Source organism: Oncorhynchus gorbuscha, linkage group LG03 (assembly GCF_021184085.1).
Source record: "Oncorhynchus gorbuscha isolate QuinsamMale2020 ecotype Even-year linkage group LG03, OgorEven_v1.0, whole genome shotgun sequence".
NCBI classification, from domain to species: domain Eukaryota; kingdom Metazoa; phylum Chordata; class Actinopteri; order Salmoniformes; family Salmonidae; genus Oncorhynchus; species Oncorhynchus gorbuscha.
In genome coordinates this window covers 92,788,490-92,803,212 of record NC_060175.1, presented here as the reverse complement: position 1 = coordinate 92,803,212, position 14,723 = coordinate 92,788,490, and the positions used below count along the sequence as shown (strand labels likewise).

The 14,723-nt window shown below is 42.5% G+C and overlaps 1 protein-coding gene and 1 long non-coding RNA gene across 3 annotated transcripts in view; both read left to right on the top strand.

The window, feature by feature from the left end:
• The first annotated feature begins 3,030 nt into the window (after window positions 1-3,030).
• The window catches only part of LOC124032237 (phosphatidylinositol 5-phosphate 4-kinase type-2 gamma-like), a 26,662-nt gene continuing 14,969 nt past the window's right edge, over window positions 3,031-14,723 (top strand). Inside the window, exons 1-4 of one of the 2 annotated variants that reach the window (XR_006838228.1) lie at window positions 3,031-3,415; window positions 7,231-7,328; window positions 7,525-7,621; window positions 10,904-11,053. Coding sequence is in view for 1 of the 2 variants with exons in the window: in XM_046344484.1 (XP_046200440.1) it covers window positions 3,263-3,415; window positions 7,231-7,328; window positions 7,525-7,621; window positions 10,904-11,053 (498 nt within the window). In the remaining variant the exon portion in view is untranslated. The remainder of the gene's footprint in view (window positions 3,416-7,230; window positions 7,329-7,524; window positions 7,622-10,903; window positions 11,054-14,723) is intronic. The other variant, XM_046344484.1, reaches the window with a different exon arrangement.
• LOC124032239 lies at window positions 11,064-13,117 on the top strand. The gene is made up of 2 exons (XR_006838229.1): window positions 11,064-12,299; window positions 12,747-13,117. It is a non-coding gene; the product is annotated as an uncharacterized LOC124032239 (long non-coding RNA).

Here is a 14,723-nt window from a genome sequence, read left to right as displayed (position 1 = left end):
GAATTAATAGAATGAATAGGCATCAGTATGATGCAGGTTTTCTACCATGTCTAGGGGATACAAAGGACCATTTGCTCTGGCACTTACAGTACACAAGGACACATGCCTGTTTCCAAGGAAACCACATAGAATATCCAATTTGTCCATGCATAATAATTTGAAATACAGGTCTCGCAGAAGATGATGCAGGAAAGTAAGCAGCTCCCTTTGTTAAATCACACCACATGTCCTGCTTCTGTATCTAGGATGGTTACATTTGCTATTCGTAGGAGAGTGAATATAGGAGACATCACCTTCTCTGTGCACAGAATCAACTATTTAAAATGTGCTCAGATGGAAGACAGATCAAAATGCTATGCCATTAACATTGCTTGTGATATATCCTCTATTATAAATTGGGTTGTTCGAGCCCTGAATGCTGATTGGCTGAAAGTTGTGGTATGTAAGATCGTATATACCACGGGTATGAAAAAAACAACTTTTTACTGTTATAATTACATTGGCAATCAGTTTATAAAAGCAATAAGACACCTCTGGGGTTTGTGGTATATGGCTAATGTACCTAGGCTAACGGCTGTATCCAGTCACTCCACGTTGTGCATAATAACAGCTCTTAGCCGTGGTATATTGGCCATATACCACACCCCTTCGTGTCATATTACTTACTAATAGCAATGCTGGTGCAATGATTTAGTTATTAGTGGCCAAGGCATATGAGAGATGGTATGTCAGAAGTGCTAACCGAGAGGAGGGTCTGTGTCTCAAATGGCACCCTATTCCCTAGTGCACTATATATTCTGCCCTGGTCAAAAGTAGTGCACTAAATAGGGAATGGTGTCATTTGGGATGCACACATCTCCCCACTGGGCACATAGTGGTAGAATCAACATTGTTTCCACGTCATTTAAACCCCCCAAATCTCTTCAATCTAATTTAGCCATAGGTGGTGGCAGTGGTGACCCATCATTAGGGACAGTGATTTAATAAAGCCTCCATACCAACATGGTCTCTTTTTTGAATTCTTGAGTAAGGCAGCTCCAAAATGAAGGTGTTTCAGCCTAGCTCAGTGCTTTCTGTGGTGGTGGTGGTGGGGCAACCAGTGGAAAATAAGGAGCATAGGGGTTGGTAATGTTCTCTAGTTGTGGCGTGATTGACTCAGTGTCCTGTCACTCATGGGGACTCTACATCACTGCCAAGTCTAAGGGTAGAGCTCGAAAATTCAAGCCCCTTGGATGCTGCCATTGAGTTACATTAGAAGTGACCATCCAAGAAGGCTCAAGGTCATTGGCTACAGATAAAATGACGTCAAATCACGTTATATCTACAGTAGCTTTGATTGGACTGATTGGACACTTTCAAAATCTTAGCTATCAGTCATTATCATGAATAAAGTAGACAATCTACTGGCAATCCTTTTTAAACCTTGTCATATGAAGAGAAATAACGAAGAGAAAAGATAGATTAAAATGTATCAGTGCTCATCGGCCATAAACATTACACAACAAGTTGGAAATCGCAAACTCAACAATGAGTGGTTTGGAAGGAATCAGTGGCTAACTCCAAGTATTGCAAAGCAATCACTAGCCTGCTATACAGTGGAGTGGGTGTGTGGTCCCGATTCTCAGTTTAAGTTTCTCTTTTGCAAGCTTAAAATTATAAACATTCAACATTGGCCATGCTGTCAATCCAGCATGATTTCTGCCATTGTAAGTCGGGAACTCAGGCCTCTTTCAAGAGTCACGACCTGAAGATCACTGACGTCATTATGATTTGACCTTGTTCATGATTCGACCTTGAATTCCCATTTGTCTTGAAAGCACCATAAATCCAAACAAGGCCAAACTTTGATGACAAGGCTTGATTACAAAATGTGCTCACGAAGGACCATCGGGCCACCTTCCTGTTCAAGTGAGCACAGTACAACAAGGTGAGTCCAAAAATGTATTGTATGCTGCTGCATACATGATGTAACATGCCAGGAAGATATGTATACTGTAGCTAAGAAAGTAATAGTAAGTGTATGTTGTGTAGTAAGCTGTTAGTAGCCAATGTGCCTCTCCCTAATAATCTGATATTTTTTCCCCTCTAATGTTGCCTACTGTTCTGACTTGGTGGTGCACATGTAGCCTATAACCAGTTTTCAGAAATGTAATCATCGAATATTGTAAGAGCTTTCATTGTCAGCTTATATGCCCCCTTTATTTATCATACAGTTCTGACTTGGTGTACAAGGAGAACACTGTAAGAAGAGCCCATGTTCTGAATTCTGTCGCTGTACATTTCAAAAGTGCTGAACAAATAGTTATATTGACTACATCTGTCCTAGCTCGCTCATTAATGTCTTAATCGGAATTATGGGTTGCCTCTTATCCGCTTGTTGCCCGCTTATGCCATAGTTTGAACTGTTTCGCTGCCAGACAAGGCTCCACTGACAGCCAGGTGGAGCAGTGGTAAGGTGTTGGGACTGCTGTTGGGACAGCTTTATGTAGGCCCTAACAGTTTATGGGAACTGCTTTCACCGTTATAGTGCAATTCATGTATTGTTTAGTGTTGTGTTGTGTAGTGGTTTTGCTGGCATGCAACGGCCACATTTTTTCAGGGTTTGCCCCACCAAGATGTACATGCTAAAATCGCCACTGGGTGGTGGCCTATATGGGTTGGCAGAAAGTTCTGCACAAAGCACTGCTTTGAGAGAGAGCGCATGAGGGCTGCAATTCATCTATGATCAATTAATCAAAAAGTACAACTTTGGCTTCAATGGAATACATTAGATACATGACTTAGCTGACTTACTTTCATAGCCTGCTTTTATTCTCTGCATTGCTACAGTAATAGCAGAAATACTGTGAAAGGATAGTTATAGTAAGTAAGAACTCATGAAAGTGACATTATATTATTTGTAACACATATCTTTGGTTTATCACACCTGGACAGTTAGACTGCATGTCAGTTCCCCATAATTGTTCGAGAATAGCTGGACTGGAATATATATTGAGTAGACAGACTAATTTGAAATCCAAAATGAGTGTTAGAACAAGCACAAATGTTGCCTACAACTAACTAACCTGAATTTAGAAGGCACAGCTACAGGTGTTGCTGAAATTCTGCGCGTGGCACGGTTAACCTTTGATTTGCATTACGCGGTGACGAGGAAGTCAGTTTGCAAAAGATCAGAATCGGGAGAAGAGAAAATAAAGTTTGAGTTTGCGGAAGATCAGAATCAGATTTTTTTTTAAAGTTCCCAAGCAAGGCAAGCTTCGCGATGGCCTCTATTGGTAACGCTGTTTCCAGTCCAATGGTGATATTGGCCCCAAAAACCAAAAACAAAAAGAAACATTTTGTGCAGCAGAAGGTGAAGGTATTTCGTGCCAGTGACCCAGTCTTGAGCGTTTTTATGTGGGGTGTAAACCATTCGGTGAGTATAACACGTTATGTTGTCACATTGTCCGTTTTGATAACGTTAGCTTAGCCTATTAGCTAGCTAACGTTAACCAACCCAGCTAATTTTGACATTCCGTTAGCTAGTTACCAAGCTAACTTATCTAACCTACCTAGTTAACGTTCTTTATCACATGTAAAAGCGCATTCAGTAAAAATGTAGCTAATGTTTACGTGAGCTAAACGAACTGTACCGAGAACAAGCTAGATAGCACTAGGAGGCTAAGTAACGTTAGTTAGGTTAACGTTAGCCAACTTGCTGCTGGCTAACTATTATTGACCGTTGACTGTCAAGTGTGTGTCACATCATAATGGACTGTGTTATGGGCTTTGCTCATTATATAAAAGTTAGCTAGTGTGGTCTCTAGAAAGCAATGACAGGGCCGTAGACTGCCATACACATGAGATATACTCAGTCCTCAGACTCATCTCCAGCTTGTTTGCTTTCTATCAACTGCATGTTTACACCTTCCATGTACCTCATGATAAGCTATAGACCACACTATCTACCAAGAGAATGATCTATATTATTCGTAGCTGTCTTTACAACCACAAACCAATGCTGTCTCTAAGACCGCACTCAACGAGCTGTATAAGCCCATACGTAAACTAGAAAATGCTCATCTAGAAATGGTGTTCCTATTGGCCGGGGACTTTAATGCAAGCAAACTTAAATTTATTTTTACCTCTTTTCTACCAGCATGTCACATGTGCAACCAGAGATGCATACAAGCTCTCCCTCGCCATCCATTTTGTAAATCTGACCATAATTGTATCCTCCTGTTTCCTGCTTACAAGCAAAACTAATGTAGGAAGTACCAGTGACTCGCTCAATATGGAAGTGGTCAGATTACATGGACGCTACGCTACAGGACTGTTTTGCTAGCACAGACTGGAATATGTTCCGGCATTCATTCAATGGCATTGAGGAGTATACCACCTCAGTCATCGGCTTCATCAATAAGTGCATCAACGAACTCGTCCCAACAGTGTCCGTACGTACATTTCTCAACCATAAGCCATGGACTGTTAGGCAACATCCGCATCGAGCTAAAGGCTAGAGCTGCCGCTTTCAAGGAGCGGGACACTATTCCAGACGCTTATAAGAAATCAGTTTTTGACCTCAGACGAACCATCAAACAGGCAAAGCGTCAATACAGGACTAAGATTGAATCCACCGGCTGACAGAGCTTGAAAAATATTACAGACTACAAAGGGAAACCCAGCCGCGCACTGCCCAGAGACGCAAGCCTACCAGACAAGCTAAATGCCTTTTATGCTCGCTTCAAGGCAAGCAACACCGAAGCATGCATGAGCGCACCAGCCGTTCCCGGATGACTGTGTGATCACGCTCTCCGTAGCCGATGTGAGCAAGACCTTTTAAACAGGTCAACAATCATAAAGCTGTGGGGCCAGACGGAGTACTCAAAGCATGCGCGGACCAAATGGCAAGTATCTTCACTGACATTTTCAACTTCTCCCTGACCGAGTCTGTAATACCTACATGTTTCAAACAGACCACCATAGTCCCTGTGCCCAACAAAGCGAAGGGAACCTGTCTAAATTATTACTGCCCCGTAGCACTCACATCGGTGGCCATGAAGTGCTTTGAAAGGCTGGTAATGGCTCACATCAACACCATCATGCTGAAAACCCTAGACCCAATCCAATTCGCATACTGCACCAACAGATCCAAGAATGACCCATCTCAATCGCACTCCACACTGCCCTTTCCCACCTGGACAAAAGAAACACCTATGTGAGGATGTTGTTCATTGACTACAGCTCAGTAGTCAACACCACAGTGCCCACAAATTTCATCACTAAGCTCTAAGGACCCTGGGATTAAACACCTCCCTGTGCAATTGGATCCTGGACTTCCTGACGGGCCACCCCTAGATGGTAAGGGTAGGCAACAACACATACGCCACGCTGATCCTCAACACGGGGGCCCCCCTGTTCACCCATGACTGCAAGCACGACTCCAACACTATCATTAAGTTGGCTGACGACACAAGTGGTAGGCCTGATCGCCGACAACGATGAGACAGCCTATAGGGAGGAGGTCAGAGACCTGGCAGTGTGGTGCCATGACAAAAACCTCTCCCTCAATGTGAGTAAAACAAAGGAGCTGATGATGGACTACAGGAAAAGGAGGGCCAAACAGGCCCCCATTAACATCAACAGGGCTGTAGTGGAGCGGGTCGAGAGCTTCTAGTTCCTTGGTGTCCACATCATCAATGAACTATCATGGTCCAAACACACCAAGACAGTTGTGAAGAGGGCACGACAGCACCTTTCCCCTTCAGGAGACTGAAAAGATTTGGTCCCCAGATCCTCAAAAGGTTCTAAAGCTGCACCAGTAAGAGCATCCTGACCGGTTGCGTCATGGCTTGCCATGGTAACTGCTCGACATCTGACCACAAGGCGCTACAGAGGCTAGTACATACTTACTGACTTTATTGTCTCCATGGGGAAATTTTGTTGCAGTGTCATGTACACATTTAAAGTGGCGTTTAAATACAAAACAAAATTGACAATACAACTTTCATAACAGTCACATAATAATATGGCCCAGTACGTCACTGGGGCCAAGCTTCATGACATCCAGGACCTATATACTAGGCGGTGTCAGAGGAAGGCCCAAAAAATTGTGAACGACTCCAGTCACATAAGTCATAAGCTCTTCTTTCTGCTATCGCACGGCAAGCGGTGCCAGAGCGAGCACTTGCCAAAAGGCTTCTTAACAGCTTCTACTCGCAAGCCATGACTGCTAACCTTTTAATCAAATGGCCACCTGGATTATTTGCATTGCCCGCCCCCCTTTATGCTGCTGCTACTCGCTGTTTCTTATCTATCCATAGTTACTTTACCCTTGCCTACATATGAAGTATGTAGTGAACAACAGAGCAGCGAAATAATTTAGCTTGAGTTGTTAGGCTACTTATCACCCTCATGGCAATCAAGCAATGCATTCCGCCAAGAGTCATTCACGTGGCATCTTCATAGGATGCCACCGTTCCAATAAGTCAAATTTCTGCCCTGCTAGAGCTGCCCCGGTCAACTGTAAGTGCTTTTATTTTGAAGTGGAAACATCTCAGAGCAACAACAGCTCAGCCGCATAGTGTTAGGCCACACAAGTTCAAAGAACGGGACCGCCAAGTGCTGAAGCGCGGGGCACGTAAAAATGGCCTGTCCTCGGTTGCAACACTCACTACCGAATTCCAAACTGCCTCTGGATTCAATGTTGGCACAAGAGCTTCATGAAATGTGTGCGGTTGTTAAGTTTTCAGTTCGTCGGTAGGGGGTGTGCTCTGGGAATTACTGGCTCAAATGAAAGAAATGAGTAGATCTGTTCTTTTGACTGAACGAGTCAAAGATTTTGTCAGTAAAAATAGCTGAACTTCCCATCACTAGTTTATAGTTAAAGATGGCAGCCCTGTGTGGCTAATGGCTTATTTGCATATATGCCTGAGGTGTCTCTGATTGGCTATGGTGTAGAGTCTGGTCCTGGACAAGACCAATCTTTTTATTAGGTTTTATTAACTGCAGTGTCTATTAATTGTCCTAATGCACGGCTGCTTTCCCCCTGTATAATTTTCACATACTCTACGTACTTCCCAAACATTCTATGAATGTGTGAAAATTACAAAGTGCTCGGTTGTTGCTAAAACACTGTCAGTAACACTTTAAGTTAAGGGTTAGATTTGTGGGTAGGGACTTCCCAAGGGTCCCTGATAGCACTAACCATGATGAAAGTCTTCTAGCTAATGGGAGTACTTATTTCTGCAGATAAATGACCTAAACCAAGTGCCTGTTCCTGTCATGCTATTGCCTGATGACTTCAAAGCCAACACTAAGATCAAAGTCAACAACCACTTCTTCAACAAGTAATGTTTTTGCTCACTCATGTTAATACCTACTCTAAATATACATAATACAATTGGCCTATCTACCAGCAAGTCTATGTTACTACTTTGTTTAAAATGCCAAAACGAATGAGGCTTGGAGAGAGGGAGGGAGCGATGGAGAAGGAGAGGCTAGTAAACACTGCAAATGTGTGAATTCCATCCCTTTTTTTCACAGAGAGAATCTACCAGGACATTTCAAGTTTAAAGAATACTGTCCTCAGGTGTTCCGGAATCTTAGGGAGCGCTTCGGAATTGAGGATCTCGACTACCAGGTACGAGTGTTGATGTACAGTGCCTTCAGAAAGTATTCAGACCCCTTGACTTTTTCCACATTTTGTTAGGTTACAGCCTTATTCTAAAATTGATTAAAAAAACACTCATTAATATACACACAATACCCCATAATGACAATGCAAAAACAGTTTTTTTGAAATTGTTCAAATGTATTAAATAAAAAAACTGATCACATTTACAAAAGTATTCAGACCCTTTACTCAGTACTTTGTTGAATCCCCTTTGGCAGCGATTACAGCTTCGAGTCTTCTTGGGTATGATGCTACAAACTTGGCACACCTGTATTTGGGGAGTTTCTCCCTTTCTTCTCTGCAGAGCCTCTCAAGCTCTGTCAGGTTGGATTAGGGAGCTTTGCTGCACAGCTATTTTCAGGTCTCTCCAGAGATTTACAATCAGATTCCAGTCTGGGCTGTGGTTGGGCCACTCGAGGACATTGAGACTTGTCCCGAAGCCACTCTTGCTGTGTGCTTAGGTTTGTTGTCCTGTTGGAAGGTGAATCTTCACCCCAGTCTGAGCACTCTGGAGAAGGTTTTTGTTAAGGATCTCCCTGTACTTTGCTCTGTTCATCTTTGCCTCGATCCTGATTAGTCTCAGGCCAAAGAATTTAATCTTAGTTTCATCAGACCAGAGAATCTTGTTTCTCATGGTTTGAGAGTCTAGGCGCCTTTTGGCAAATTCCAACCGGGCTGTCATGTGCCTTTTACTGAGGAGTGGCTTTCATCTGGCCACTCTACCCTAAAGGCCTGATTGGTGCAGGGCTTTAGAGAGAGTTTTCCTCCTGGAAGTTTCTCCCATCTCCACAGAGGAACTCTAGAGCTCTGTCAGAGTGAACATCGGGTTCTTGTTCACCTCCCTGACCAAGTCCCTTGTCCCCCAATTGCTCAGTTTGGCCGGGGGCCAGCTCTAGGTGGTTCCAAACTTCTTCCATTTTAGAATGATGGAGGCCACTGTGTTCTTGAGGGCCTTCAATGTTGCAAGTGTTTTTTGGCACCTGTGCCTTGATACAATTCTGTCTCTGAGCTCTAAGGACAATTCCTTCAACTTCATGGCTTGGTTTTTGCACTGACACCCCCCGATAACCAAGCCGCACTGCTTCTGAACACAGCGCGCATCCAACCCGGAAGCCAGCCGCACCAATGTGTCGGAGGAAGCACCTGGCAACCTTGGTTGGCGCGCACGATGAGACAAGGATATCACTACCGGCCAAGCCCTCCCTAACCTGGACGACGCTGTGCCAATTGTGCGTCGCCCCACGGACCTCCCGGTCGCAGCCGGTTACGACAGAGCCTGGGCGCGAACCCAGAGTCTCTGGTGGCACAGCTGGTGCTGCAGTACAGCGCCCTTAACCACTGCCCACCCGGGAGGTCTGTAATCCATTTTAGAATAAAGCTGTAACGTAACAAAATTTGGAAAAAGATTCTGAAGGCACTGAGCATACAAAACATTATTAAGGACACCTTCTCTTTTCATAACAGACTGACCAGGTGAAAGCTATGATCTCTTATTGATGTTTCTTAAGTCCACTTCAATCAGTGTAGATGAAGGGGTGGAGACAAAATAAATAACTATTTTAAAGCCTTGAGACAATTGAGACATGGATTGTGTATGTTTTTCATTCAGAGGGACAATGGGCAAGACAAAAGATTTAAGTGTCTTTGAGCTGGGTATGGTAGTATGTGTCAGGCTGCACCGCTGCTGAGTTTCATGCTCAATAGTTTCACATGTGTCAAGAAAGCGTTGTAAGCATCCCTGTAGAAAGCTTTCGACACCTTGTAGAGTCCATGTCCCGACAAATTGAGGCTGTTCTGTGGGCAAAAGGGGGGGTGCAACTAACTATTAGAAAGGTGTTCCTAATGTTTGGTTTAGAGGTCGACCGATTATGATTTTTCAACGCAAATACCGATTTTATTGGAGGACCAAAAAAGCTGATACCGATTAGTTGGCCGATATAGAGGACTATTTCCCTCTATACCATTTGTATTTCATTAACCTTTGACTATTAGATGTTCTTATAGGCACTTTAGTATTGCCAGTGTAACAGTATAGCTTCCGTCCTTCTCCTCGCTCCTCCCTGGGCTCAAACCAGCAACACAACGACAACAGCCACCATCGAAACAGCGTTATCCATACAGAGCAAGGGGAACAACTACTAGAAGTCTGAAGAGTGAGTGACGTTTGAAACGCTATTAGCGCGCGCTAACTAGCTAGCCATTTCACTTCGGTTACACCAGCCTCATCTCGGGAGTTGATAGGCTTGAAGTCATAAACAGCGCAATGCTTAACACATAACGAAGAGCTGCTGGCAAAACGCACGAAAGTGCTGTTTGAATGAATGTTTACGCGCCTGCTTCTGCCTACCACCTCTCAGTCAGGTACTTAGATGCTTGTATGCTCAGTCAGATTATATGCAACGCAGGACACGCTAGATAATATTTAGTAATATCATTAACCATGTGTAGTTAACCATGTGTAGAAAAGATCAGTTTAATGCTAGCTAGCAACTTACCTTGGCTTACTGCATTCGCATAACAGCCGGTTTCCTTGTGGAGTGCAACGAGCGAGAGGCAGGTCGTTATTGCGTTTGGACTAGTTAACTGTAAGGTTGCAAGATTGGACCCCCGAGCTGACACGGTGAAAAATCTGTCGTTCGGCCCCTGAACGAGGCAGTTAACCCACCGTTCCTGTTCCACATTCCTAAAATAAGAATGTGTTCTTAACTGACTTGCCTAGTTAAATAAAGGTGTGTGTATATATAAACATTTATATATTTTTAATTGGCAAATCGGCCCCCAAAAATACTGATTTCCGATTGTTATGAAAACTTGAAATCGGCCCTAATTACTCGCCCATTCCGATTAATCGGTTGACCTCTAGTTTGGTTATACTAATTTTGTGTGTGTATAAATATATTTGATACATCTTGACATAGCGCATTATTCAAAAGGAGTATTCCTCTTCATTCACTCCCTATGTGCATGTATGGATGCCAGTAATCCATCCAGAGCCAAATGACTACTAAAGCAATAGGTTAAATATTAAGATCGTCATCATCAACAGAAGAAAACTGACTGATATGGGGTGGGACTTCCTGAACTTTTCCAATCAATCAGGAGTATTTATAAAGCCCTTTTTACATCAGCAGTTGTCACAAAGTGCTTATACTGAATGTAAAACCCCAAAGCGCAAGCAATGCAGATGTAGAAGCACGATAAAAGGTGCAAACTAATGAATACGACCCTATTTTTCTCTCATCCCTGTAGGTCTCTTTGACCCGTAGCCCTCCTGTAAGGGGTGGGGACGCCCAGGGGGAGGGGATCCTCCTGACCTCCTATGACCGCACGCTGGTCATTAAGCAGATCTCTAGTGAGGACGTGGCAGACATGCACGGCATCCTGTCTGAATACCACCAGGTAATGTAATTACCCCCGGGCTGTGGACAGCTCAATTAACTTCATTTCAAAACCCAATTTATTCATCCTAAAAGGCATATCTCCTTTATAGTGCACTGCTGTTGACCAGAGTCCTATGGGTCCTGGTCAAAATTTGCGCACTACATAGGGAATAGGGTGCAATTTGTAATACAGGCCAAGGGAGGGTAAAGTTACCCTTTTTATAATGGTCAAGTGTTGCAATGCTCTCTAGTACTGCTGGGTGAAATGAACAGTGCATTTGATAAACAAAAACATTGATTGGTTGCATCAAAAGCATTAAAGCAACATGGGCTTCCTTGAATTGCAAATTAGCATCTTCTACTGAGTCATATTGTCTGGTCTGTGTACTCTGGCGGAACTAGTGTTAGGTTGTAGTAGTAGGGGGGTATATCATCTAGGACTGTTCATCCATGCCTTGTGTTTTGCATAGCAAGCCGTTCACTAGGCGAGGAGAGTTTTTTTCCACCTCAATACAGTTTCTATCTTTGGAATGGAGAAAATTGAGTCAATTATACTTTAACACAAATTTAAGTCTCATTGAACTTGGTGTTTATCAATTCGTGTTCATGGGAGGGAAAACATTTTGGTTACATTTGAATTTGAAACGATTACATTTACATTTTAGTCATTCAGCGGACGCTCTTATCCAGAGCGACTTACAAGTAGTGCATTCATCTTAAGATGGTTGGGTGAGACAACCACATATCGGTCATAACTATTTTGAGGGATAATGTACTTGCTATCAGTGAAGTCAGTTCTTTTTTTATTTGTTGGGGTTTGCCGTTAACTTAAAATTTAACAATGTTTACTTCACCGTATTTCCACAGTACATAGTCACATTCACACTCCAGCCAGGTCCATCTCCAGTGAGACTACGGAGCAGGCGTACTAATAACAGAGTGATAGCACCGTAATAACAGAAATATAGGGTTATAGTTAAAACATGAACTTACCAATCTCCCACAAATAAAACATCAACAAAATAATTAAATGTCCCAAGTATTATTTAAGTTGGGTTGTGTAACAGTTTTTATTTTTATTACTCAAGCTGCCACTTTCCATTACTGGGTGCCTTTAGGAGCACAAGACCGTATGCTCCCTTTTTAGTCAGGCAGTCAGACAGCTGCTCCTTTGTGGCCAACCTGGAAAACAGCTTTGAGGTGTGGAATCACAGTCGTAGCAAAGGCCTGTGAGCCTCCCCCAGATGAAGCCATCGACATGACTGGTAAGTACTCCAGTCACATTGCAGTCTTGATCAAGACAATAGAAGACTGCAGGATCCACTTGTGACATTTTCCCACCTGTACTCAGCATTGTTGCCTTGACTTTGTTGTACCAGTAGAGTGATGCATCTGCCAGGCCAAAGAATTTAAAAAATAAGTTTCCACAGTGTCCGGACACATCGCGTGCACAGGCGTTGCAAAATAAATGTACACTCTATTCAATCATTGCACCCACACTGCTCGCAAGAGTCTGCGTGTCCATGTTCTCAGAATCTCCATGTTCTCAGAATCTCCATGTTCTCTGTGTCCATCAGAATCAAATGTGTACATGGACTCAGTGTATTCTCTTTGTCTAAAATGTTTAAACAATAGCGGCCTGAGGTAGTAAGTTCAAGTCAAGAGTCACTGGTTGTTTAAACATCACTGCCTTGTGATTTTTTTATGTCTAGTACAGCCCCTGCCTTCTTGAGGGAAGCTTTGCTCAAAACTTCTTATGGGTTGGGCGCAGTATTTCGACATCTGGATGAGAAGCGTGCCCAAAGTAAACTGCCTTTTACTCAGGCCCAGAAGCTAGGATATGCATATAATTAGTAGATTTCAATAGAAAACACTCTAAAGTTTCCAAAACTGTTAAAATGTCTGAGTATAATTGAACTGATATGGCAGGTGAAAACCTGAGGAAAATCCATCCAGGAAGTGTTATTTTTTATGTGGGTATTTTCAATTGAATGCTTAGAGCTGGCTGGTGTGTTTACGGACTTATTCAATGGCCCATATACTTACTTTCCACCATAATTTGCAAATAAATTCATTAAAAATCCTACAATGTGATTTTCTGGATTTTTTTTTTCTCTCATTTTGTCTGTCATGGTTGAAGTGTACCTATGATGAAAATGACAGGCCTCTCATCTTTTTTAAGTGGGAGAACTTGCACAATTTTTTTGCCCCACTGTATATACTGTACTCGATACCATCCACTGCATCTTGCCACATCCGTTCTGTACCATCACTCATTCATATCTTTATGTACAAATTCTTTATCCCCATAAACTTGTGTGTGCATAAGGTTGTAGTTGTGGAATTGGTTGTTAGGTTAGATTACTCGTTGGTTATTACTGCATTGTCGAAACTAGAAGCACAAGCATTGCTACACATTGCTACACCCGCATTAATATCTACTAACCATGTGTATGTGACAAATAAAATTTGATTTGATTTAGAGTATCTAATGGGTTCGGACCCAGATTGCAGTTCCTATAGCTTCCACTAGATGTCAAGTCTTTAGACATTGTTCCGGCTTGTTTTCTGAAAAATTAAGAAGAATGAGACCTTTCTGTCAGTGGAGTGTAGAATCATGTATTGCTGGTTTGCGCGCGTACCCGATTGCGCCCCCTTCGTTGTTTTTCCTTTTAATTGAATACGCTATTGTCCGGTTGAAATATTATCGATTATTTAGACAATTGACAACCTGAGGATTGATTATAAACATAATTTGATATGTTTTGATGAACTTTACCGGTACTATTAGGATGTATTCATCTGCAGGTTTTGACCGGCTTTGAGCCAGTGGATTACTGAATGAAACGCGCCAACAAAACAGAGTTTTTGAGATATAAAGAGGGACTTTATCGAACAAAACAAAAATTTATTGTGTAGCTGGGACTCTTGTGACTGCAAACATATGAAGTTCTTCAAAGGTAAGTAATTCATTTTATCGCTATTTCTGACTTTTGTAATTCCTAAAATGTTTGTATGCTTTTGTAAGCCGTGCGCTGTCCTCAGATAATCGCATGGTATGCTTTCACCGTAAATCCTTTTTGGATTCTGACAAAGCGGCTGGATTAACAAGAAGTTCATCTTTAAACTGATGCATAACACTTGTATTTTTTTATGAATGTTTATTATGACTTGAATTTGGCACTCTGCAATTTCACCAGATGTTGTCGAGGTGGGTCGCTAGCGGAACGCCTACGCCAGAAAGGTTAATAGTAAGGAGATATCTGCAGGGACCACCTCTGTTTCAATTTGACACTTGGTCTGACACATTTTTGATCAGACTAAGTGGGGACATATTTGTAACCTGGAAAGAGAGAGAGAGCAAGACAAAGAGAAAATGTAAGAGCAAGTAATTCGGGTTCCAGTGTAGAAAAATGTTTCATTTTCATATTCAACCAGAGGTGAAAGGAATCATGTGAATGTATAGTACTGATGTGTTCCAGATGGCATCCTATTCTACAGAACCATTTCCAGGCCACTTTATGAGAAGTTGTGAGCGCAGTTTGGAATCAAAAAGCTCTGTTTACCTAGCAGTGGATATGATCACGTGCAACTTCAAATGCAGCTCATTCAAGTTAACAAACATGTAATCAGATACATCACAGATTTCATCAGAGGTTTGATTACCTACTGTAGCAAGCCAGCCAGGC